The sequence below is a fragment of the Phocoena phocoena genome, chromosome 4 (assembly GCF_963924675.1).
Source record: "Phocoena phocoena chromosome 4, mPhoPho1.1, whole genome shotgun sequence".
Classification (NCBI taxonomy): domain Eukaryota; kingdom Metazoa; phylum Chordata; class Mammalia; order Artiodactyla; family Phocoenidae; genus Phocoena; species Phocoena phocoena.
In genome coordinates, this window is record NC_089222.1 from 10,711,823 (window position 1) to 10,739,539 (window position 27,717).

At 38.7% G+C, this 27,717-nt stretch overlaps 1 protein-coding gene across 1 annotated transcript in view; it reads left to right on the forward strand.

The window, feature by feature from the left end:
* TBC1D5 (TBC1 domain family member 5) overlaps positions 1 to 27,717 on the forward strand; it is a 343,310-nt gene that overhangs the window by 68,175 nt on the left and 247,418 nt on the right. Inside the window, exons 3-6 of the mRNA XM_065876432.1 lie at positions 17,474 to 17,582; positions 19,072 to 19,161; positions 19,262 to 19,336; positions 20,452 to 20,519. Coding sequence (XP_065732504.1) covers positions 17,474 to 17,582; positions 19,072 to 19,161; positions 19,262 to 19,336; positions 20,452 to 20,519 — 342 coding nt within the window. The remainder of the gene's footprint in view (positions 1 to 17,473; positions 17,583 to 19,071; positions 19,162 to 19,261; positions 19,337 to 20,451; positions 20,520 to 27,717) is intronic.

Below are 27,717 nucleotides of genomic sequence, written 5' to 3' on the forward strand. Positions count from 1 at the left end.
TTGTGAAAGTTTTTACAGTTTGTTTATGAATTCCAGAAATGAGGTGGTAATTGAGATGCTTGACATCTTTATGTTATACCAGTTGGGGTCTTTATAAATAATCAGTCATTCAAGTGTCACAGATACTACAGAAGGCTTATGTTCCCGTGGTGTTCTAGAAGCATATTATAACAGCAGTAAAAGCTCACGTGTTGTCATTATATTTTCTCTGTACCCATCCCACCTTATAAATGTTGGAGTTCTCCAGAACCTTCTTTTAGTGCTGAAGTGTAATATAAAGTTTGGAATTTGACATATTAAGTAATAGGTAGAATCCTCTATCTGAACATGTTGATCACACCAAAAAAAAAAAAAAAAGATGAATAAAAAAGATATTTATTTATGGCCATGCTGCACAGCTTACAGGATTTCAGTTCCCCAACCAGGGATTGAACCTGGGCCACAGCAGTGAAAGTGCAGAATCCTGACCACTAGACCACCAGGGAACTCTCTATAAAAGATATTTAAATAAATATTCATGTTTGTCATGTAACTGAGGAATGCTAAGATGATAATATGTGTGAAATCCATGGTGGGAATATCAGTATTAGATATAAATACAGTTTAAAAAAATCCAAGACAAAAGGAAAATAAAGATGTATTTCAAAGGCAGGAAAACCCATATGTATATATCAACTTCATTGGTGAATCATACTTCATACCTACATTTGTAGTTAGCTAATTATAGTAACTAATGGGCAGCAAGTTAAGAGAAATTTGTTAATATGAAGGCACAGTGTTATCTGGTAGTTTATTTTGTTCTTGAGTAGTTTGAAGATTAAAGTATCTTAGTATGATTGAATGATAATTGTACTTTGAAAATAAACTCCTAATGCAACTTTGCACAGTAAATACTAATGTTGTTAACTAATATAGTTTTAATCAATGCCTGTCAGTGTTGTAATGTTAGGATATTAATTTATGGTTGTAAGTAAAAAGGCAAGATAAAAAGCTCAGGTAGTACAGTGTATAAAAATGAGCTTTTAATAGTTGGCAGGCCAGTGCTGTTATTAAATAGTAGTATAGTATTTAAGGTGTGAAATGAATATTTTGCTACTGAGTAGGCAATAGCTCTTACAATATAATGAGCTTACTTGTGAATTTGACACTTGTGTTAAATGCAGAATTCATAGAAGCACAGCTCTAGGGTATATTTTCACATCAGGTTAACTGATAGAACCTAGGAATTGCTGCAGAATCACACTAAAATGGCAACAGAATTGTCAATAAAATTTACTTTTGAAAATGAAAATTATTTTTCCATTACTATCGGAGCTCTTTTAAAGCAAGTAGAAATAGGTTATTAGAAAAATGGGAATGTTCCAACCGTCAAATATCTTTAGCCTAACAAGTCTACCTTTGTGTTTTAAACCACCTCAGAAATCCTGACCTTTCTTCGCAGATAATTCTGGCTGTCAGCCTAGTACTAGGATACTCAAGCTATATATGCTGTGCCTTGGGATAATGATTAGCTCTAATTTTTTATCTATAGAATGGACATTATAATGTCTGACCTGCTTCCTTCTCACAACTGTTTTAAAGATCGAGATAGGACTGTATAAGATAAAGCCTTTTGAAAATCTAAATGCAAAGCCATGCATTAATATTATTAATTCTTTGTGCTTACCTCATGTGAACTGGCAACTTTGCTGCCTTATTGTTCACTTAATCTTCCACGTGTGTACCCTTTTATAGCATGTGCCAAGGTTTTATTAACTTTCCAATTCAGTCTTGAATTGGCCACCTAAGTCTATATTCTTTCCATTATTTGTTTATATTATTGTGGTCTTAGATGGTCAGTTATAAGAGGGCACAGTCTCTTTTTTTTGTTGTTGTTGTTTTGGTTTTTGTTTATTAATAATATATAAGCATAGCGAGTTGGTTCGTATCCTGACTCCAAATGGAGACTTTGGACAAGTCTTCGGCTCAGTTTCCTCACCTTGAATGTGGGGATAATAAAACACATTTGTTACAAGGAGTTAATGGGCTAATGTTGTGTGGCAGATGCTGAATAAATATTAGCTGCTTTTATCTTCCAGTCCATGTCATCCTCATCATTGTCATCATTGTTAATCTTCTGGTATTGTAGAATATTTTTACCGTGCGCTAATGTAGAGACACCAAAAGGAAGATTTAAAAACAAAATGTCTTACAGGAAAGTAACTTTTGTTTTTTAGCAGAAAGGAGGCTAAGAACAAGCTTAACCTGAGGCTTGATACTCTGTCTTTGCTGTATATTCCAGGTTGCCTTTGTATAACACATTTGTACACATAGTAGAGATAAGGAGAAGATGTTTTATTATGAGTATAAATTCAGAGGTGGATTTTTGGAATTTTGACAAAGTTTGAAATTTACAATCAATGGACCGTATCTATAGCTTTATGTGCCTAAGGCTCATAGATTTGTTTTTCAGAGGCTAGGAGGTTTCACTTTGGATTTGTCTCTTGTGGTTTGCTTCTTTGATTCAGATAGAGTATAGCTGCATTTAACTCCTAAGGCACCAGTATGATGATTATATGGTGCCTGGGTAATAGCTAGATCTTGTTTTGGAAGTTTCTGTTAAAATTTAATTGTTTTTCTCCCAACTAATTTGCAGGTGATGTGGTAAAATGGAAAGATTAGAAGAATTGAGAAGATATTACTGGTTTATGCAGTATACCTTGTGCTTTTTGAAGACTAGTGTTAATGTTTTCTGTTAGATTAAATGAGCTTTCTCTGTTTCTTATTTCACCATTAAAACTGAGACCCTTTCAAACTGAGGGTATGAGAGCAGAGAAGTAGTTTGCCGATGAACAGTTTGCAGTAGATGTTTAACTTAGTGACTGTAGCACAGGGCCACGTGGTAGGAGCGTTCTCTCCCCATCCCCCCTCCTCTTCCCAAGGGCAGCTGACCTTCTCCTCTCCAAAGAGGCGAGCCCCTTGCCAGCACATATGACTACAGACTATTACATTAATCTGTTTAGCTGTAGTACCAGCTGCTTGCATGTTTTTAATTATCTTATTAGATGGTATAACAGTGACCTATGAAATAAATTGAAGGTGAGCATTTTTAAATTTTCCCTTTTTTACCCTATGTTTTTAAATATCTTGATTGATCAAATTATGATATTCTGCAAAAGTTCATTGGAAGTCTGTATGGTTTTTTGAGTCAGTGTAAAGCTTTTAAAAGTATAATGTTATAATTACCAGTATAAAAATAACTTCATTTTTGAAAGAGTTAGGCTGTGTTTATGTAGCCACAAATTCATGTTAAAATCTGTTGTTTTAAGAGTCAATTTAGAGAAAACTCAGACCAGTTATTTTGAGTTTCTCTGGGAAACTCAAAATATTGCTTAAATTTCAGACAACATCTTGGCATTGTATAAATGGCATAGGATGGAATATAAATCATTTTAGATTATTTTAAAATAATTTTGTCTATTTAACTCTGATTTTCTAGATTCTGTGTATTCAGTGGTAAATCATCTTAGCTGACCCTAATTATTTTTACAATTTAATTTCACATGGTACCATTTTTTTTTTTTTTTTTTTGCGGTACACGGGCCTCTCACTGTTGCCGCCTCTCCCGTTGCAGAGCACAGGCTCCCGACGCGCAGGCTCAGCGGCCATGGCTCACGGGCCCAGCCGCTCCGTGGCATGTGGGATCTTTCCGGACCGGGGCACGAACCCGTGTCCCCTGCATCGGCAGGCGGACTCTCAGCCACTGCGCCACCAGGGAAACCCACATGGTACCATTTTTGAGTGTATTTTCCCAAGCTGTACCATTAGTAAAAATGTATTATCTTCTGGATTTTGACAATTGGATAATTTTCAAATAATACCTTAAATGAAATGCTGACTCCAAGAGACAGTTCAAAATAATATCAACCAGTGATTGTCCAGTTATGAGTCATAGCCAATCAACAAAACTTGTAATGATTTAGTCAGAAACCCTGATGTTGAATTAAAAAAAAAGGTAGTTGGATGCAAAAAAGAATTGCAAAATACTTGTGTGTGTCTTTTGAATTAGCAAATCCTACAGCTGGCATAACAGGGTGACTTGAGCCTTGAAAAATGTGTAGCCCTTGAATAAGGACTATAAACTACACACTGTTTGTTTTTTTAACTAAGAAATATTCATTCTTTTTGGCTTCATAGTTTTTTCCCTCTAAAGAAAGACCAAGTTTCATATTTCAAAAGAACTTTTGTTGAAGAAATAAGGGAAAAATTTCCCCTTTATATATTTTATTTTCTTTTTAAGGAAAGAAAATAAAAAGCCACTTGGCACTACAGTACCGATGGCATTATTTCTTGATATATATATATATACACACGTATATATATATTAACGTCTTTATTGGAGTATAATTGCCTTACAATGGTGTGTTAGTTTCTGCTGTATAACAAAGTGAATCAGCTATACGTATACATATATCCCCGTATCTCTTCCCTCTTGCATCTCCCTCCCACCTTCCCTATCCCATCCCTCTAGGTGGTCACAAAGCACCGAGCTGATCTCCCCGTGCTATGCGGCTGCTTCCCACTAGCTATCTGTTTTACACTTGGTAGTGTATATATGTCCATGCCACTCTTTCAGTTCGTCCCAGCTTACCCTTCCCCCTCCCCGTGTCCTCAAGTCCATTCTCTATGTCTGCGTCTTTATTCCTGTCCTGCGCCTAGGTTCATTAGAACCAATTTTTTTTTTTAGATTCCATATATATGTGTTAGCATATGGTATTTGTTTTTCTCTTATTTCTTGATATTGATCAGAGTTTCCACAGTTGCCTCCCTTTCTCAGTGTGGTGTATTCTGTAGCCCACAGAGTCAAAGGCTGTTTAAGTTGGTTAAAAGTTTAAAAAAAATCATAGTTGGTTTAGCTTTTTGAATTTAAAAGTTGTCTTTTTCTGAATAAGGAAGAAAACCATTAATTTGAACTTTCTTTAGTCAGTGAAGAAATTTTTAAAATTAGGCTTCAAGTTTTATCACAAAAGACGTTTATGTATCCTATTTACATGTAATTAATAATTTGGGAGGATGTGGGAAATATCCTTACATCATTTACATTTATTGTTGGTATAGTACCTTCCTCCTCACCCCGATTTGTGTGTAAGAGGGTCATATTTCTCTTGAAATGACAATGAAGCAGTGATTCAAAATATTAGAGATAATAGGGCAAAAGCATACTTTGGATTTAAAATTAGAAATCTAGGTTCTGGTTATGCTCTTAGAATGATATAAATTTGTTAATATATTATTTTTAGGAATACGGATTTATAGAAACAATTTAATTATTGAAAGTTATACTGTATTAGTTTGTTTGGGATGCTATAACAAATTACCAGAGACTAGGTAGCTTATAAACAACAGAAATTTATTTCTCACAATTTAGAGTCTGGGAAGTTCAAGATTAAGATGCTGGTAGATTTGGTGTTTGATGGAGCCCACTTCCGGGTTCATAGACGGAGTCTTTTCACTGCGTTCTTACTTGGCTGTAGGGGCAGGAAAGATCTCTGGGAGCCTCTTTTGTAAAGGCACTAATTTCATTCATTAGAGCTCAGCCCTGATGACTTACTCACCTCCGAAAGGCCCCACCCCCAAACGCTGTCACATTGGGTGTCAGGATTCAGAACATGAATCTGTGGGGGCCACATTCAGTCCATAACACATACTAAAGATAATCAAGACCAAACTGAATTCCCCATCCCACTCCTTCTCCACCCACTCATCTTAAGTTCCTGAGGCCTTGCCTTTTAAATTATTTTTCCAGGACATAGCTTAGTAAATAGATGAAAGAGGAGGACCTAGAATTAGGGTTTCTTTCCTGATTCTTAGAAAGTTGCTTTCCTCACTTTGATGGGATGCCTGTATTTTGCTGAGAATCTATATAATTATATGACACTGACTCTTTAAGTTCTTAAGAATAAATACATAATTTAGGGAAACAGTTTAGAAAAACTACACAGATAGAAATAAGACAGAATAAAGTTTACATCTTAGCTCCAGCACTTACTGACTGTGTGATCTTAGGCAAGGTAATTAACCTCCCTGATTCCTAATTACTTCATTTGTGAAGCTGGAGTATTAACAGCTCCTGTATCACAGAGTTGTAGAGTTCTACACAAATGTGTAGAGCTGCTGGACCAGTCACCTAACACATAGTGAGTAACAATACTAGTTTCTTTCTTTTCTCTGTCTTTTCTAAAACATCCTTTAAGTTTTAATCAACTTTTTCACCTAACAAAGTTGGCCTTCATCTCAGAAAAGTGTTTTAAATTTACTCATTTTATTTATTTTTGACTGTGTTGGGTCTTCGTTGCTGCGTGTAGGTTTTCTCTAGTTGCAGCGAGCGGGGGCTACTCTTTGTTGCGGGGCACGGGCTCTAGGCACGCGGGCTCAGTAGCTGTGGCGCAAGGGCTTAGTTGCTCCTTGGCATGTGGGATCTTCCTGGACCAGGGATCGAACCCGTGTCCCCTGCCTTGGCAGGCGGATTCTTAACCACTGTGCCACCAGGGAAGTATTTTAAAATTCTATATAGTTTTAAAGTGGCAATAAATTTCTGATGTTTGATTTGAGGGACAATCTATATGTCTCAAAGATATAGTTTAAGGGTGAAATTTACATAGAATATTTTAATAAAATTGGTATTTAATATTTGTCTCTTTTCTATATCAGATTACCTTGCCTTTTGAGGGAAAGTGGCAGTGGTTAATAATCCTATTTTTTCATTTATTATTAATCCAGAGCTTTCAAAAGTGCTTTTGTGACATTTGTTTATATATATAAACATCCGTTTCCATTCCAGCGTATGGAAAAACCCAAACGAACTTTTTGGCCAACCCAAATTTATATGGAAGTTTGTTGTTGTTCATCATGAGACCTAACGTATCTTCATTCATTCTGCAGATCGTTATTCTGCACCCATTACAGCCCAGCCAGTGTGCTAGACAAAGGTTAAAACAAAACCCTGCTCTTGGTGCCCTCGTGATCTAGGAGGGGAGACAGACATGGAAGCAACTAGCATACATGAGGACCGGTGTCATTGTGGGGGCATTTCACCAAGAACTAGGGGAATACCAGACGGGCTAGTTAATATTGAGGGTGGGTTGTGGTTGGGAGGAAGAATATGCTTGCTAGACAAAGTAGATGAACAGGAGTTTTCCGTGAGGTGAACAATATGAACAAAGACATTCTTCATTTCCTACTGCAGCAATGCATTCTTTGGGGGTCTGGAGCACTCAGAATGGGTAGATTCGGTTGGCCTTGTACTTGTCAGTGACAAACTCATACAACATGGGTATTTACATATAACTGTTTCATTGTGGTGACATTGTTACTTTGCAGGAACTGCTATTTTGACACTAGATTTCAATGTATCATAGATGTTTGGTATATCTAAATCAGTGATCAAAATTTTTAACTGGGAGTTGAAAATGTGAATCTTTAAATTGCACAAAATTACATGAAATAGTTGATAATGTTACAAATGAGAGTGAATATTATGTGCCTAGAAATAAGGGAGAAATCAATAAACCAGCTATGGAATAAAATTAGCCTGGAAATGAGAGAATTTTTGAAAATTAAAAAGATGTCCTAGTTATCATCTGAACGTATGGACCTAGTTTTCATTCCAGGATTATAGAGGCACTTTTCTGAGACAGATATAGAAGTAGTTTAGTCTGGTTGACATATTCTCAAGGAGTTTCAAAGATTGTATTTCCAGCTACTTGTTCAGATTAGAAAAATAATTTGGATGACATGACCAAGTCTCTGAACCCATCTGAAGCAAAGCAGAATAGTTGCACACCATCTCTTAACTCTCACTCCAGTTTTTCACATGCTTCTAGATCTTAAAGCTCCCTTGAGTGGTAGAGCCCCACTGTCACTGAATCAGGCACAGAGCTCTGGTAGTTTGGATCTTGTTCGGTTCACAAGAATAAATTTATAATCTCCAGAGTAACGCCTGTCCTTTGCTTGCCCATCCCTCCTCCACAGGCACCACAGGGCCACGCCCAGAGCCTGAGTCTCTCCTTTGAATTCTGACCTCATTTATTCCCACCTGAGAGATCTGGGGTAGGATGGAGGGGGTAGGATAAATAAAGAGAGCCAGAGTGGTCTGTTTGGCATTTTGAACACTGCTTCCACCCCCATTTCTCCTGCTGCCCCTGAGCTGCTGATGGAGTCTGCTCCCTAGAAAAGGAGCCCGTTTTCCTGCCTCTGTCTCTCTAGGTACCATTCCTAATTGTAGTATTTTTAAAAGTTCTGTAGAAAAAATGAAAATTTTCTTCCAGGGCTGATTTTCAATCTTATAGTAGCATTCCACGCAACAACTTTACGAAAACATCCTGCTCTCGTTCATTATAAAGGTATCTGTGGTGGTATAATTAATTGTTTTGTGGCATCCATTTGGGAATATCTGAATTATCACGTGTATGAACTAACAGAACAGCAAATAACAAAGTAACGAAAGGTCTTTTATGAAGTCAGGACTAGATTTGGGTTCTTTTGAAGTACATGAACTTTCAAATAACATAAAATTTCAGCAGTGGAGGATATGTCTGTATATTAACAGAGGATTTTTTATGAAGCATAATTTAATTTGGGCAAGGAGGTCGTGAGAAAACCACTCATCTTCCACTGTGATATGGAGCAGCTGTTTCAAAAAATCGGTGCGAGAAGTACCGCTGCCACTGGTGTTCAGGCCTGCGTGGGAAGCAGCGTGTGGGCTGGAACCGGGTCTCCACACCCTGATTCCTCCACTTCAGTGTCTCCAGTGTCTACTGTTGAGAAAAGGGATCTCCCCTCTTTTCTTTGTAGATGCAGTAACATATCAGTTATTTAGAGGTCAAATTTCTAATATCTTCACCCAAGGAGGATGTAATCAGAGAGTTAGAAATGGGGAAAATGTTAAAATAGCCGAAGAGTTTGTTTATTTAGGTAGATTTAGTCACAGGAAAGCCCTTCCAGTTCTTAAAGTGCTTATCTAATTTCTCATTTTTTTTCCTTAAAAAAGGCTAATATAGTTTATGTTATTGAAATAGGCTAGAATGTATGACAGTTCAGAGTTTACTTTGTTGTCTTGGTTTTAAAAAGGAAAAAGTGAGCAAGTGACAGGGGTGGAGATTTAGGATTTCTGAAAGCTAACATATTATTCTACGAATCGATAGCTGATCGCCTGAAAACGATGGTAATGAGAGAAATGCCACTAAAAACAGAATGGAAAACTCCAAAAGCCAAGCAGTGTGGAGTTATTTAATGTAGAAGCAAATAGCCATGCATTCCCCAAATGTATATCACATCTGCAAAAAAACTCCTTTATGTTTTAGAAATGTTTTGGTACTCTCAACTTTTTTTTTTTTTTTTTTTTTTTTTTTTGCGGTACGCAGGCCTCTCACTGCTGTGGCCTCTCCCGTGGCGGAGCACAGGCTCCGGACGTGCAGGCTCAGCGGCCATCGCTCACGGGCCCAGCCGCTCCATGGCATGTGGGATCTTCCCGGACCGGGGCACGAACCCGTGTCCCCTGCATCGGCAGGTGGACTCTCAACCACTGCGCCACCAGGGAAGCCCCTGTCAACATTTTTGAGTTGAGAAAATGGCATACATTGGCCTTTCATCATGCTGGGTAAATTAGGTATTCAAGCATGGATTTTTAAAATCAGTGCATTCTTTTTCTTTTTAACTATAAATAAGTGATGTTTTCTAGTCACCCAGGGGTTGGGGTATTTCCTTATTTTTCCAGGGGCCCATGTAAAGTTGTTTTCCCAGGTACGTTAGTCTAACAAATTATAAAGTACACATTGACCTTGAATTAAAGTTTATTGGATCACGTGGCCCGTTGATCTTCATTTTAAATTACCATTTCCTGGATCTTTGAGCCAATCTCTTGCCAAGTATGGTTATAATATGCTCATAGTCCAAATCTCAGTTATGATTCTTTTCAGTATCAATCATTTTTGGTAACTTATAGATGTACCACTGTCATCACTAAAGATCTGCTTTTCTAACTTTTATGTGTGTATGTGTATGTGTGTGTGTGTGTGTTAGTGTGTGTGTGTTAGTGTGTCTGTGAGCGTGTGTGTTGTGTGTTAGCATGTGTGTGAGTGTTGTGTGAGAGTGTGTGAGTGTGTGTGTGTGAGTGAAGAGGGAGGTGGGAGGAAGCAGGAGGCAGAGAGTGGTGATGAAGACAGAAACACAGTGGGAGGCAGGGAGCTAAGAGACGAAAAAGGAAAAAAGAAAACTTTTACATGTGTATCTGATTTTACTTACAGTGATTTTTTTTTTTTTTTTTTTTTGCGGTGCACGGGCCTCTCACTGTTGTGGCCTCTCCCGTTGCAGCTGTGCTCTGGATGCACAGGCTCAGCGGCCATGGCTCATGGGCCCAGCCACTCTGCAGCATGTGGGATCTTCCCGGACCGGGGCACGAACTCGTGTCCCCTGCATCGGCAGGCGGCCTCTCAACCACTGCCCCCCCAGGGAAGCCCAGAGTGAATTTTATACTGTGTTACGTCTCTCATAGAATCATCTTGATTTTTTAACCACTTGTATAGGCTAGCTTTTAATGTATTTCTGTCTTCTTTCCCCAGGGACACTATATGAGTATGTATCATGTGCATGTTTATCTTTACATCTCTTGAAACTTTTTAGTTGTTACTTTAAAAGGGAATGTATATATGAATGGTTTATCATCCTAAAACAGTTTCACTGTCCGATATAGGAACCACTAGTGACATGGGGCTAAGTTTAGGTTTAAATTAATTAAAATAAGACAATAAACAACTGTCGTTCAGTTGCACTAACCATATTTCACCTGTTGAGTAGCCACGTGTGAGTAGTGATTACCATATTGGATGGTCAGATAGAGGACATTTCTGTCATCTTAGGAAGTTCTGTTGCATAGTGCTGGTCATCAAATGAATGATGGATTCAGTTAAAATATAATCCACTTAAATCTTTTTAAGAGAAAGTATTTATTTCAAAAGTACATGTATTTCTATATGTGTTATTCCCTACAAGTCAACCCAGTCTTGGAAAACATGGTTTAAGAAACAGGATTGACTTTTAATTAGGACATCAGATTTTGGGAAATAAATGCTTTCTTCTAAATGACTAGAAAATAATTTGTTTTCAATTCTGTATTTCCATTGCAGTATTGTTTACATCATAGACTGTGTGGTAAATTTTTTATCATACAGAAAATAAGATGTGAAGTCCATGCTGGTTATCACCAATAGCAAGGAAAACGAGGGCGGGACAGGGGGGCCAAGAAGGTGGAGGTCTGCACCGAGGTGTCTTGAAGAAAGGGATTTCCCCTATTTGTTAATTATATAAGAAACATCAGTAAACCATGGAATAGAAAGCATTCATTTCAGACAACTTCGTAGCGATTGTCTGTAACGCCTTTTCTCACCTCATTTCTGTATGTTTGATCCTTTGATTAGTAGTATGACTTATTATGTGCTTAATTTTTTATAACCTCGTGACATGGCTTTTCTTATTTCTTTTCTGAAAGTACATTTGTTGAGTACTTTTAATATGATCCTGAATTTAGAAGCTCTTAAACACTATATTTTGAAGAAAATAATACATTTTAAAAAAAAGATTATTATATCTGACAGTCCAAAACTGTTGCTAACTCAGTTGTTATCCACCTTGTGAATATTGACGTGGAAGCTCAAGATTTCTCAATTCACAGTTAAATCCAAACCCGGATCACAACATCATTGTAAATTAATTTTAACACACCACCACACGCTGAACTATCAGTTGCCTTTGTTTCAATGATGCCTCATCACATGAGAACATTTTTCACCTAGAAATATGAAGAAATCCATTTTAGGCTTGTGAGTTGTTTTTGTTTTTATATGTATAAGTAATATGCCCTGATGTTTCATTATGGAGGGAAAAAAAGCTTTAAATAAAAGTAAGTTTTTAAAAATTCCTGATATAGGAAGCAAAAAAGCCAGTATAGTTTCTAATTGCCTTTTAGAGTCTCTGAGTTCCCTCATTACCTGTGATTTAAGCTAAAAATGAGGTAATTATAGATAACATCAGTGTTTATCTGGTTGATCTTGGCACCTGCAGTCCTAATGTTGTAGCTTACCCAGATCTGGTGCCACACTTTATAGTCTCATGCTGACATATCTAATTTACACTTCTCCTATTTCCTTTGATTTTTAAGTTAGACGTTCCTTGTTCTATTTCGATAGTATTTTAAAAACCACCCCTTTAAAATGGTGTAAAGGCACATACTCTTCTATGTGGAATATTGGAATCATGGTACAGCCCTTTCATTAAGAGAAATCTTTCCCTGATATATTTCTATACAGATTAAAAAATTTACTGTGTCCTTTCTCCCTTTGCATTTGATAAAGCAAATATGATCGTAATTAATATGGCAATCTCCTCACATATTGGCATGCACTTTAGGATTATAAAATTGTATAAACCATTGTGCATCAGATGCAGTTTTCTCACCTGTGGTTCCTCACCTTCAAGTATTCTACCCATCTTGTCTGCCTTAAAGACCACCTTCCTTTGACCTGGCCTTTAGTTCTACTGTTCTACTAGTCTACTGTTCCTCTACTGTTCTACTGTTCCTTTAGTCACATCTCAAGGATGAGATGATGATGGTTGACTGGTGACCTTGTAAACCACAGGGCCATCTCTGAGAGCTCCTGCTCCACCCCGCCGCCCCCAGTTCGTCTGTGACTTCTTGACCTTCCCTGTGGTGACGAGCCCTCCTCTGCTCCACTCAGCAACTTTATTATCAAAGCCAATGTAGCTCCTCTTGACCAAGTATTGGAGATACTCAGTACTAGACTGTAGTAGTATGTAGTGTGTAGTCTATGAACTCTTCTCAGTTATTGTAACTGTCTGGATTTCTTACGTTAGCTCCACAGAGACATTGTTCCCTGTCTAAATAAAGCCAGGAAATCGGGTAAAACCATCATATAAAGTATATCTAGTGTATCCTCATTTGGGACAACAATTCAGAAATTTTTTATTCCAGAATTGCCTCGTCATTTTTGCATTCTTTAGGTTACGAAAGTATTTAAACACTTAAATCGAGAAGCCGCTAACCAGTTTCATACTAATTTTATGTGCGTATTTTGGGAAAATACATTAAAATATATCATTAGAAATAGTTATCTCCTTATGATCATCAGCTGTATTTCTTCACTGCAAATTCTAGTTGATTTCCATGTCAAAAAAAAAATTGCAAGAGCCTTAACTACCTAAATAGTTCTTAAATGAAAGGCATCCATTGCTGCTGCAAAAATTAATTTCACTTATTTAGAAATTATTGTAGTGTTCATGGCTAATGAATGTTCTTCCCTGAGGAACACAGAGGTGTTCTCAGAATCCTGAACACAGTGCTTCCAGGGCAGCCAGTACTAATCTGCTAACATTGGCAGGGGAAATGAAACAGCCCATTCCTGCCTCTTGCTTAGATGCTGGTTACGGTTTCAGGGACCCAGTGCCTGCAATGCAGAGTCTTTGCCACTAGATGGCACTAGTGCGTTATCCAGAGAGTTTTTAAGGCCCAGGTTCCATTTGAGGCGATTATGCACCTAAATGTCCCATGTGTTCTTAAACCACTCACAGTATCTGTTGACTTACCTTCGCAGTCCAACTGGTGAAAACTTCTCTCTATACTTTTGGACTTGATGTTCAAACTCTAAAAATGTAAGAAAGAAAATATAAGGTCGCATTCCTATCTTGCCTTGTTGCCAGGGGCCGTTTATGTCCTTTGATGTGTGCAATATTATGCTTCCCTTTAGTGTTTTCAGCCATGTTCTTCTGGAAGGTGCTTTTCCTAATTCTCATTCCATTTCTGTCTTGACAACTTATTTAATTTTTCTGGGCCTCAGTTTTGTCATTCATGGAGAGGGGAGGGGTTAAAATTATTCACCCCAGGAGGGTTGTTGTAGAGGTTAAAAGTGATTTACCCAAAATATTGTATATTTTGAATGGACTTTTTTTAAGCATTTTTGAATGGATTTTTTTTTTTAGCATTTTGAGAACATCGCTGCTAGATTTTTGCTGTGACAGACTATATGTTTTCCTATGTAAGACAAAGTTTAGCAACTACCTTTTCTTTACTTTTGTTAATTAAACTGCAGAATTCCACCACTGACTCCTCAGTACTTACTATTATTTTCCCAAGTCTTCACCTGAGTTCAGGAGTGTTGTCCACCATTTGTATTTGTGATTGGAAAAAACTTTTATTTTTTTCCAGCTCCCTTCAAAGGGCTCAACTTTCCAACATTTTGTCCTCTATAGACTGTTTAACCTCTGACAGCTCAGTTTTTAGGGTGGCATTTCAGTGCCTACAGGGATACTATTTATCATTTTTTACACTGAGTTTTAATTTTTAGATATAAGATTATTTCACCCTCCTCTGTACTGCCAGAGTGCTTTGCCAGTGATTATTGGTTTACACATCCGTCTACTCTCTTTAACTTTTTTAAATTGCTTACAATTTTAAATGATTATTGGTTTACACATCTGTCTACTCTCTTTAACTTTTTAAAATTGCTTTTTCAAATATCTCTGAGTGCTAAGCACACAGTAGGCACTAAATAGATGTTTATTATGTTTACTCTGTATCACAGTTTATTACTGAAACACCATTCCGTAGAAGAGAAAGACAATTAATACGTTTTCTTGTGGCCTTTATATAGTATCTCTGTTGTTAGAGCTCTCCATCAGTTTGAGATTTGTGTTTTAATTGGAACTATGAGTACCTATGAATAAATTTAAATGATTGTGAATTTCAGAGGGAATGTTTCCATTTCACATGCCTCAGTCTCCTTTATTCTTTACCAACACAGTAATCAAGGCACAGGGTCTTATTTGAGCTAACAAATAATTATCCCTCATTACGTAAGTGGTGTGTAACTTGACCTTGAAAGGCTCCTGACCTTGACAAGATGGCAATGAATCTAGCCACCAGCTGTGTCTACTTTCACAATGTCTTGGTACTTGTGAATAGGAGCTGATTTTGGAAGAGGCTGGAGGAGTCATTGCCTCACACTTTACCTCTCTGATTGGGAAGGTATTGGTGTTTTCAGGCCACGGAACTGCATGGTCTCGGACAAATTATTCCATTTGAAATCTGTGCTTTCTGTTCATAGACCACAAGCTATTTAAACATAGGCACGTTTTCGGAGATGTACTCCTGTAACGCTCTTTGTACTCGTTTTTTATCTCATCTTTGAGTATTACTACAAACTGTATAAAAACAAAACTTGAACTGTGAGATGTGGGTAATATATGTGAAACTGTTGGGAAATGGATAATGTATTTAAAATATGATAGATAATACAAATGGACTAAAGTGATGTTCCAAAAACTCAAGAATTCAGTGAACATCTCTTTGAACTTGGAGTGGCTAAGAATTACTTAAGCCTGAAAACAACGGAAAGAGCATCAAGAGGAAATAAATGTTAGGTTTAAATTATACACAAAAAGCTTCAGTGTGTTGAAAATCAAAATAATTGTGTTAAAAATACATATATATGGGGGCTTCCCTGGTGGCGCAGTGGTTGAGAGTCCGCCTGCCGATGCAGGGGACACGGGTTCGTGACCCGGTCCGGGAAGATCCCACGTGCTGCGGAGCAGCTGGGCCCGTGAGCCATGGCCACTGAGCCTGCATGTCCGGAGCCTGTGCTCCGCAACGGGAGAGGCCACAACAGTGAGAGACCCGCATACCGCAAAAAACAAACAAACATATATATGGCGTACAAAGGTGTGATGTCTTTAAGGTATGGAAAACTTCTCTCAGAACAATAAGCCCAAGGCACCAAGATAAAAGCTGTGTTATAATTATTATTAATAATGATATTAATTTTCTAAAATAATATGCCCCTTCTAAGGACTGTTCATATATTTTAATTCTTATGATAATTATTTGAGGTAGATGCTATTATCATTATTCCATTTTACAGAAAGGAAGTTTTAAAAAAGAAGAAATAAAATGGCCCAAAAGCATGAAAAATTTTCGGTTTTACTAATGATACAAAAGCAAGTGAAATCAAAATGAAATTTTATTTTCTTTCATGAATAGCGTGATGGAAATAAGACATTTTCATGGAGTAGTGGTAGGAATTAATTTCTTTCCAGCATAGTGTTGGCCTGTGTGTCGCATTTGTCACACTTAGCCACAAGCCCCTTCTGGCAGAAGCTTGGCGCGGCTGGAGATCAGTGCTGCGGGGCTGAGGCTGGAAGTTCTCCTGCTCGTGGCATTAGGGAACGTGCCATTGCCTCGGCCACTCTTCTGGAAAGCTCTGTGGGGAAGATGCAGCTTGCTCTGCAGTCAGGGTTTTGCACGTTAGGTGTGCAGTTGGTTGTGATACCGGCTCTAAGATTGCCTTGCGTATGGCTGTCCTTTCTGAACACGAGTGGGGTCTGGCCGGCGACAACTGTGCATTACAGAGAAGGATGATTGAGGGGTTTAGAGGCATTCTCTCGCGAGTTGGTCTCTGAAGAGATTGCCAGGCTTGCAGCTTTGATAATAAATTTTACATTATAAGTTTATTGTGGCATTATGGAATCTGAGAGAAATTTCATAAAGCTGCACTCAGTAGCCTCAACTGTTGACAAATGATTCCTGATGTTTAGTTTGGTACCAGACGCAGGGAATATAGGTCTGCTTCCTTTATTCAAACTCAGTAAATGGTTTGGGACAATTAATTTCCAATTGTTTCCCAGTAGGGCAGATTTACTTGTATATTAATGAGGCACAGGTGTTGGGCCCCTGGTGTCTGCATGCCTGGGAGGCATATTTCAGTTGTTTATCTCCTCAGCCATAGGTGCAGGCGGCAGGGTACTCAAGCTTGCCTTTCACAGTTTTTACAGTGAGGCTTTTTAATTTTTTTGATGTTTTTTTCACATTTGCCTGCACCTGTTAAAATTTTAAAACTGATCGTGTGGAAAGAAGTTGCAGAGATTTCAATAGTAAATAGTACTAAAAACTAAAGAAAGTAGTCTTCTATATAATTGCCCAGCTTGACATGAAAGAAAAATGAGTTGATTTAATGAGATATTTCAGGTGAGAAGCCAATACGATCCATGGCCCACTTTTTGGTTGTGTATTTTTGGAGCAAGTATATCTTTGTCAATGGCTAAAGCAGTCATATACTTATATTAATATTCATTTTTTTCTTGTTGATTCACTGAACTGCAGTACCATCATTTTAGAGGCAGTGGAATAGCCTCCATAGACATTATGAATTTCAGTAGCTGGCATAATTATAGCGATCTACATATTCATTAAATCTACTAAAGAACTCTGTCCAAAAAGACAGCCATGCGTTCAGAAACAGTACACAAATAAATATATACGTTTTAAAAGTTGCATTTCTGAGACTTATTTAAAATTAAATTCCTGTAACAGTCCTCTCCAAGCAGAGAATTTTAACAAAAGGATCCCCATGCCTTGGTTTCTTGCATCTAGGAAAGAATGGGAAGAACTATTTGTAAACAACAATTACTTGGCAGCAGTGAGGCAGAAGGGGATTCATGGGCAGCTGAGAAGCAGCAGGTTCCGCAGCATTTGCTGGAAGGTAAGAAGAAAATATTTATTTACAGTTTGTAGTTGCAGTATATCAACACATCACCTGATGCCCCGGAAGATCACCCATGCGGGGGATCACTGAATTTTCCAAGAGACTTCACTCTCGAGGTTTTGGCTATCCAGGTTTATCTTTCATAGGACATTTGCTAATAAGGTTGAACCACCTTACTCCTGGATAACTGGCGATGGTGAAGGAGTCATTTGAAATAACGGTCTTTTCATCCCATGTGATGGTGTGGAACTCAAGCAACGCCTTCCGGGTCTCCAGAGGCGTTTGCAGAAATCCTTGCTGCTGGAAGGGTGTGTGTGTGTGTGTGTGTGTGTGTGTGTGTGTGTGTGAATGTTTTCAGGCTCCTATTATATCAAGTGCCGTCATGTAGTCACTCTCCCTTTTTTCTTCACAAATAACAGATGGAAAAGATTTTCCATATTTTTTGTACTAGAAACACCGAGAGAAGGGCAGCAAGAAGGAGAAGTGGAGGGAGATTCGGTCAGTCTCCTTCCAGAGAAAGCCCATCAGTCACCACATGAGTGATGAGGAGCTACAGTATCTCTTTCATCGCTCGGAAATCTGTCCCTTTTTGTTCTCTCCAAGTGAATCAGTTTAGATTGAGACTCACTTTGAAAATGACTTCTCTTGAAAGTTGTTTAGGATTCATCTGCACAGATTCGGCATACGGAACCTGCAGGTGAAGACAGTAAGGAACACATAATGGAGTAGACAGTTTGAAATCTAATTATTGAGATGTAGTAGTCGAAGTGCATTTTCCTTGCATTTGGTGCAGGCAGTGGAGGCAGGGGTTGTGCTGCTTGGCTGTTTGTACACAGGAGGTTTGGGCCCACCCCCAACTCCTTGTTGTTGAACTTTTTAATGTCTCCTTCATTGGCTAAAAATAAACTCAAACCCAGATTTTTTTTTAATGTTGTATTAAGCTAAATTAAATTAAATTTGTCTTTTTAAGAATGCTTGTTATTTTCATAAGCTGACTGCTAGTTGTAAATTACGTTTTCTGCTGTAGAAGGAACAGCTTCAGTGCTCAGGCTGTGTCCTCAGATTGTTCCTCTCTGTCCTTTACCTGCTTGTTTGAAGACAGATCTGAAACCTTGAAACTAACAAATTGGACCTTGCGCCTGTTAATACACCCCAGCAGCCCCCCCTTAATATAAGAATGTAAAATAGAATTGTACTTGAACCTCAGTGAATTTTTCTTGTTCACTTTTATTACAAATTTGGAGGGGAGGTTGATTCCACCTTGTGATGTAGCTTTTGGGATCTTGTTCTTTGGCCTTTGTTCACTTTTGGAATTGTCCAAATTTATATATTTCTTAAATACCCCCAAATATAATTGACTGAGGATTGGAATGGTAACATGAATATGAATATCTTCTTCAGTTTTCAGGGGGTACCATTTGCCATAGTTTGATGTTTTACTTCTTAGGATTTTTATGAAAGTTTCCTTTTTTTTTTTTTTTGACAGCTCTTTCTTTGTGTTCTTCCTCAAGATAAAAGTCAGTGGATAAATAGAATTAAAGAATTAAGAGCATGGTATAGCAACATTAAAGAAATTGTAAGTTGTACTTTAATTAATGGAATTGTTTTCTTAAGTATGCTTTGGAGTCCAGTAGCCTCTGATCTTTGCATTTGTGTTTTCTCTCTTTCTTTCCCAGCACATCACAAACCCGAGGAAGGTTGTTGGCCAGCAAGACTTGATGATCAACAATCCCCTTTCCCAGGATGAAGGGGTAAAGTTTGTCTTTATTCATATCTCAACCGCTTTTACCCATAAGAGTATGCTTATGTCTTGTTATCCATCACCACGAAAGCAGTGTTATACCATACCAATTATTATTATTTTTTTACCCCACATGTTATACCACCTAAAACCAGATGGGCTTTATTCCATGCTGTGTATGGACAGTGTTGTAGAAAGCCAATGGTCTATTACTGGGGAAGGGCACTGCCAAGAAGAGGCCCCAGGGGTCTGTAAGAGCTGAAGGTCAGAGAGAAGAGCACGAAGCTGAGGGTTGAACTGTCCTCCCAGGGTCGCAGGGGGGAGCGGAAGGCTGCGGAGAGCCTCCCTTCCTGACAAAGGTAGAGAAGGCTTCACCTGGAAGGACCAGGTCACACGAAGGAAAGCAACTGTTTGTAGTGAATCTGTGAACAAGTTTTTAAAGATCATGAAAAAGATCAGGCCCACGAGGAGTAATTACTACCTCAGAGGTATTGATTGTGTAACTTCTTCAGTTGCTGCTCTAATTCCTATTTCCATGTTAACGGACTTTTTTTTTTCTCTATCTTCTACATAACATTAACATTTCTTTTTCCTGATACATGTAATTATTACAATATAGTCTGTGTTATAGCAGCATGAAATATTAAGCAATTTTTAAAACTTTTAAGTTCACATTTTAAAAAGTACATAAAAATCTATTTCATTATAAAACCTAATAGATTGTAATAGAAAACGTTACATATCTTTCTTAGTGCGTTGGCAGTTCAGGTCAGGTTCAAGTGTGACCACTTGGCCAATGGGCCTCCTCTAATCCAGGCGGACCTTTTTGTTGTTGTAGGGGTAGCAGCAGATGTATAGCAGTAAAAGTATCATTCACTTTAAACAGATAGTAGAAAATTTTAAATGTACACAGTAATATCACTGGAAAAGATGTTAGAATAAGGATGTATTTCTGAGATTAAAGTAGATTTTAATAAAAATTTTTCCAGGTTCAGGTTTCCTATCTGCAATGTAAAATCATAACTCAGAGAGGGATAAATTTAATCATTTAATTATTAAATTGAGATCATAAAAGTCAAGCAAAGTTGGGGTATTGTTTTAAATAGGTTGCTTTCCTTATTTCAGAGTCTTTGGAACAAATTCTTCCAGGATAAAGAACTTCGGTCAATGATTGAACAAGATGTCAAAAGAACGTATGTAAAACTACCTACAGGTTACTTTCAATAATTCAAACTGGCGTTACCTCTTTGCAATTTTAGCAAAATATACAATCTTAATTGAATGCAGTATTCTACTTGTGTTAACAGTTATTTTGGCCAAAGTTTGATAATAATAATTACTTTCTATTCTTAAAGTATAGATTTTTGTGTTCCCTTTGTCAAAATTTATAATATTAAAATAATATGTAAATACTTAACTATTTAAATCAGTTTTTCAGTTCCCAATGATTATTTGAAGTCATGTGCTCTGATTAAGGTTATATTTTATAGTCTTAATACTGGTTTTGCTAAAAAAATTATCTTTTGCTTTACACCTTTGAATCTCTTTCTAATCAAATTCCTTTTTAAAGGACAACTATTATTGTTACACACCCCCCTTATTTCTCGTCTTTTCACACCATTCAAGTTTGCAAACAACTCAGTCTACTCAATATTTACTATATGAAGATTGGTTCTTTATTTAGCATGTAGTTAATGTCTATAACTTTTATATATTGGACCTCATCTTTTGGGGTCATGTAGTGAGAATTACATGGAATTTGTGTAGGAAAAGCCCAGGGTAAGTTCTAGCAATGTATGCTATAATCCTGGACAAATTAATTTCAACAAACATCTTTCCCCCTTAGGTGTCCGTTTCCGTAAAACAAGGATAAGAGTAACCACCTCAAGGGATTGTTATAGATTAACATGTTGATAATGGTAGTAAATTTGATGTATTTATACTTTAAACTGCAAACTACATAAAGGTTAGTAAATTTGAGTTCATCATTGGGATCTGGGATGAGCCAGGTATGTGCAGAGTCCTGAATCCACTGCTTCCTTCCAGGTCCTCCTATGACTCTGCTTGTCTGCCCCACTCCTGGTTCAAGTCCTTCTCCCCTAGGGCAATGTCAGGGCCACTGGCTCTCTGACATTCATCTCTTTCCAGGTCCCAAACAGAATAATCAGATGACACGGCCTTTTATAAGGTTATACTACATATTTAACAAATGAGATTTCCTATTTTAAAATGGAAATAATTCAGAGGAGTCATGGGTTCAGAGAACAGCAAAATGGTAGCTAACTGGCCGTGATGGTGGGTTGGAGGTGTGAGGGAGGGATAATTTTGATGAGCTTGCTTAGGACTGGGGACTAAGCAGTGATATGGAAGCTACCCTCCAGTGTCAGATGGTGGTGCTGGATCTCCAGTAGGTGGTTTCAGAAGGCAGAATGCTGCGGTATTGGTTCCCGGGAGGCACTCAGTAAATATTTTTTGGGTAAAACAAAGGGATGAATTTCCTCACCAATCATTTAGGGAACTAGCTGGGTAATCAGTGGCAATAAAACAGACCTCATAAAAACAAAAGGCACGGTGTATCTTGCTAACCAAGCAGTCAAGGTATCTGTTTTGGAAGATGCTGGGCAGTTATCTTAGAAAACTTGACAGCTTCTGTTTAAGAAGAGTTTTAGTGAGTGTCCTCTACTGTTGCCAAATGGAAATGGACATGTCATGGCACTGGGGCAGAGTCACACACTAGCGGCCACATGGGCCAGATTGGCCAAAAGAAATAGGAAAAAAAGAGAACAGCAAAGAAAAAAAGTTGGATGGCCAAACCAATCAAGAAGTGGCATTGGGAGCCTCTTCATCATTTTGGTTCCTTAGCTCCCACATTTCTGCTTTGCTGTGTGAGAAAATGTTATTTCTCAAAAGCTGTATTCTCGTAACTATTTGGTTTTATATTTTTTATGTATTTTTCTTACAAATACATATGTGCGTATGTGTGTAACATACATACATGGCTATTTTTTTCCCCCTTATGATTTGTCTTCACTGGTGCATTTTAGTTAAGTTGACAAACCCAAGATGCAGGGAAGGCTGCTAGGAGGCCTATAGTTCATAGCCTGGGAGGGGGAGGTTGCAGACCTGCTTCCCCAGAAGGCTCTCCCAATGGCTCTCCCCTACATTTAGAGGAAGTCTCTCCTTGCCATCTGTATATAAATTTGGGGGCAAGTAACTTAGCTTGTAGGGTAAGGATGTCCGTCTTATTTTAAAGCCACCAAATTGCCTAATCATAAAAGATGAATAGCTTAAATAATTTTACTGCTTTAGGCAATACACCCTCTTTATTTATTTATTTTTAACAAATTTCATTTATTTACATTTTGGACATGTGGCACATAGGATCCTAGTTCCCTGACCAGGGATCAAATCCATACCCCCTGCATTGAAAGCACGGAGTCTTAACCACTGGACCGCCAGGGAGGTCCCGATACACCCTCTTTAGAAGGCACTATGTTATCTCAAATGCATGGTTTTCAATCCAGTCAGTACAGCAGCTCATAAAGCAACAGGAGAAGAAAGGGAGATGCACAGCTCAGTGAATGTTACACGGTGTTACGCGTTCACTAGCATCTGTGAGAGAATTTGGTGTTCTTTGAGTTTATATTTTACTGAATGTCTACTCTGTTTCAGGCCTGTCCTCTCCCTGGGGGAACAGGGTGGTGAGGGAACAGGTGGTGAGTAAGACAGACAAGGTCCTGCCATCACAGGATGTACATCACAGCAATGTGGGTTGCTGGGGAGTGAGACAATGTGCCCGTCTAGATAAAGAGGGTAATGGTAGAGGGTGGTGATTACTGTGAAGAAATCAAGCAGGATAATAGGACAGCTAGACGGGTGGCTGCTTTAAGAACAGTCATCGGCAACAGCATCTCTGAGAAGACATTTGAGCTGAGAAGTGACACATTTTAAATTTTTTTATTTATTTTATTTTTGGCTGTGTTGGGTCTTCGTTTCTGTGTGAGGGCTTTCTCTAGTTGTGGCGAGTGGGGGCCACTCTTCATCGTGATGCGCAGGCCTCTCACTGTCGCGGCCTCTCTTGTTGCGGAGCACAGGCTCCAGATGCGCAGGCTCAGTAGTTGTGGTTCACGGGCCCAGTTGCTCCGCGGCACGTGGGATCCTCCCAGACCAGGGCTCCAACCCCTGTCCCCTGCATCGGCAGGCAGATTCTCAACCACTGTGCCACCAGGGAAGCCCCATAAGTAACACATTTTAAAAAGCCAGCCATGTGAAGATGTAGGGGAAGCCCATTCCAGGCAGGGGGGACAGTCCTCAGTGAAAGTGGGCTGAGGGTTCAGAGGAACTGAAGGGAGGCCACGGTGGCTGCAGGCGGGTGATCACAGTAGGGAGGCCTGATGGGTGGTCCTGCCGACCACAGTGAGGGGTTTGGGTTTGGTCCCACTTGGAGGGTACTGAGCAGGGGAATGAGATCTGAGAAGAGAATTCTGGCTGCCGCGCAGTGGGGTGAAGGTGGACGTGAGCACGGAAGCTGGGAGGGTCACCAGGAGTTGGTTGCTGTGTCCCAAGTTCAGTGGTGTCGGTGACAGACTGAAGATGAAGATGGGAGTAGATGAGGTGAGGACATACATTTTATATTTTAAAATACAAATTAGGTGTCATTATTTGTAGCTTCCTCACATTCTGCGGTTCTATTCCATTGTTACTGGTCTGTTTTGAGTCCTTTTTACCTCTTACCTGGAGTTTCTTTCTTGTTTAACTGTTTTCCTTGGATCTATTAACTTTCTCTTCCAGTCCAACCCACGTGTTATAGCCTTGTTTTCCCGAAGCACATTTCTAGTCATGCTCCTACTTGCCTAATCTAAGACCTTCTGCGACTCTTTGTGGTTTGCAGAAGATGTACTTAACCTAGACTCCCGAACACACACACAGTTCCCTTTTAGGGCTTTCCAGTTACCTTTCTGTTATTGATTTCTCATTTAATTTCATTGTGGTCTGAGGGCAGACACTGTATGATGTCTCTTCTGTCAAATTTGTTAAAGTGTGTTTTATGGTTCAGAATGGGATCTATCTCTGTCAGCATTCTGTGTGAGCTGGAGGAGAATGTGTACCCTGCTGTTGTTGGATAAAGTGGTCTGTAGATGTCAGTTAGATCCAGTTGATTGATGACGTTGCTGAGTTCAACTCGGTCCTTACTGGTTTTCTGCCTGCCAGGCCTGTTTCTGATAGAGGGGTGTTGAAGTTGCCAACCGTGATAGTGGATTCTTTTATTTCTCTTTGCAGTTTCATCGGGTTTTGCCTTGCATAGTGTGATGCTCTGTTACTAGGTGCATACCTGCTAAGGGTTGTATGCCTTCTTGGAGAATTGATCCCTTCATCATTATGCAGTGTCCTTTCTTATCTTTTAACTAGTGTTAGCATGGTATGTTGTTCTCCAACTATTTACTTTTAATCTACATATGTTGTTCTATTTAAAGTGGTTTCTTAAAGGCAACGTATAGTTGGGTCTTGTTTTTTTGATCCACTCTGACAATGTCTGTCTTTTAATTGGTGCATTTAGGTGGTCTACATTGATGTTCAAAGTGATTACTGATATAGTTGGATTATTATCTGTCATATTTGTTACTGTTTTCTATTCATTACCTTGTTCTTTATTCCTACTTTTGTCTTCTACTCTTTTCCTACCTTTCATAGTTTTAATTGAGCACCTTAGATTATTCCATTTTCTCTCCTTTCTCAGCATGTTGGTTATACTTCTTTTACTTTTTGTCTTAGTAGTTACCTGGGACTTTGCAATATACATTTCAGCAAACCCACTTTCAAATTACACTCTACCACTTCAAAGATAGTGTCAGTGCCTTATAATAGCAAAATAATTCTAATTCCTCCGTGCTGTGTCCCTTGTATGATTTCTGTCATTCATTTCACTTATACATAAGCATATGTAAGCATATGTATCCATATGTATACATACACACAGGCATGCATAATTGAATGTATTGTTGGTATTACTATTTTAAACAAATTGTTATCTGTTATATCAGTTAAGAGCAAGAAAAAAGAAAGTTTTTATTTTACCTTTATTCCTTCTTACACTCTTCCTTTATGTAGATCAGAGTCAGAAATTATTTTCCTTTTTTCTAAAGAACTTTTAAAATAATTTCTGGTAAGGCAAGTCTACTGACAGATTCTCACAATTTTTGATTATCTGAGAAAGTCGTTATTTCTCCTTCACTTTTGAAGGGTAATTTTGTGGGATACAGAATTCCAGGTTGGTGGGTTTCTTCCCTTTCAACACTTTAAATATTTCAGTTCATGTTCTTCTGTCTTGCATGGTTCATGAGGAGAAGTTGGATGTAGTTCCTTATTCCTATATAGAAAAGATGTTCCACCCCCCCCCCCCTTTGAGGACTTTATCTTTGATTTTCAGCAGTTTGCAAATGATATACCTAGGTGTCATTCTTTTGGCGTTTATATTCCTTGGTAGTCTCTGAGCTTCCTGGTTCTGTGGTTTGGTAGCTGACATTAATTTGGGGAATTTCTCAGTTATTATTTCAAATATTTCTCCTGTTCCTTTTTCTCTCTCTTCTTCCGATATTTCTATGATGTGTATGTTACACCTTTTATGGTTGTCCCACAGTCTTTGGATGTTCTGTTCTATTTTTTTGTCTTTGTTCTCTTTGATTTTCAGTTGTTGAGGATTCTATTGAGATATCCTCTGGTGCAGATTCTTTTCTCAGCTGTGTCCAGTCTACTAAGGAGCCCATTAAAGGCGTTCTTCATTTCTCTTACAGTGTTTTTGTATGTCTAGAATTTCTTTTTGGTGCTTTCTTAGGATTTCCATCCTTGGCTTACATTGCCTGTCTGTTCTTGCATGCTATCTACTTTATCCACTAGAGCCCTGAGCATGTTAATCATACTTGTTTTAAATTCCTGATTCCCTAATTCCAACATCCCTGCTTTCTTTGGTTCTGATGTTTGCTCTGTCTCTTCAAATCGTTTGTTTGTTTTTTGCTTTTTGGTATGCCTTGTAAAGTTTGTTGTTGTTGTTGTTTTATGATAGCCAGACATTTGTACTGGCTGAAGGAACTGCTGTAAATAGGTCGTTAGTAATGTGGTGATAAGGTGAGGGGAGAGGGGAAGTGTTCTTTAGACTTACCACCAGTCTTTTAGGGATGTGCCTCTGGACTGTGCCCTTCACAAGTGTTTCTCAGGTCTCCCTACCCACTTAGATGGGACAGGATGGCAGAGGGGGTTGGAGTTGGGTATTTGCCTTTCCCCAGGTCAGTTAGGATCTGATGGTATCCCAGCAGGTTAGGCTCTGGTTAACTAGTTTTCCTTGCAGGCAGGCCTTGTTAAGACGAGCAGAGTGCTCTATTCAGATTGCCCCCTTTACCCCTTCACCTGTTGGAAGCTGAGGGGATTTTCCTCTGATACTTACTGTGGGAACCTGGTCAAGCTCCTGGAAGTAACTCTCACAATATTGTGTGGGCCTCCCTGTGATGGGGTTTTCCTGGAGTTTTTGAACTCTCAGAGCTGTCCAGTGAGCTTCTAGCAATCTGTCAATTACAGTTCAGGTTTTCCTTCCCCAGCACTGGTTCCTGCCAGGGGTTTTGCTTGTGAGTCTTTGTTCTGGTAAGTGTGGCTCCCTGTATTTGTGTGTCTGTCTCTCCAATTTTGGGGACAGCAGTTTGCCATGTGTCCTCGCCTCTCTTAGGAATCCAAGAAGAGCTGTTGATTTTTCAGTCTGCTCAGCTTTTTACTTGTTGTTAGGATAGAGTAGCGATGTCCAAGCTACTTATATGAAGAACCAGAAACCTGACGTCCCTCCAGAATTCCCTTTTAGACCAGTGCTCTGGCATTGTTTCCTGCACAGGCTTTTGCTTTCCATTTGCATTCCTCAGCTGCTCCTCTGCTGGAATTACACTTCCCCCTACTGCTCCCTGTTGGAGTCCTGACAGCTCATCCTTCAAGGCCTGAGTTCATCACCACCCTGTTCATGACGCGTGTTCCAGTCTTTGCAACTGGAAATCAATTGTGCCGATTCTGTGTTCCAGTGGCATTTTCTTAATAACTCTGTGATAATATTACTTAAGTTGATTTCGTCTTATATTTATTTAGACCTGCCAATGTATTCGATACATTTATATTAATCTCCTTGGCACTGCAGATGCCAAGACAAATATGGCACGGGCCCTTAAGAAGCTCAAAGTCTAATAGAGAAAGCAGACCTAAAAAAAGTTACAGTGCAAAATATGATGGAAAGAGTACGCACAGGAGCTCTGGTATCAGCCCAGGTCTCATCTTTCAGACCTAATGGTAAGCCCTGGAGGGCATGGACCAAATCTTACTTCTGTCACACTGTGCAGAATCAGGGTTATGCTTATTAATAAA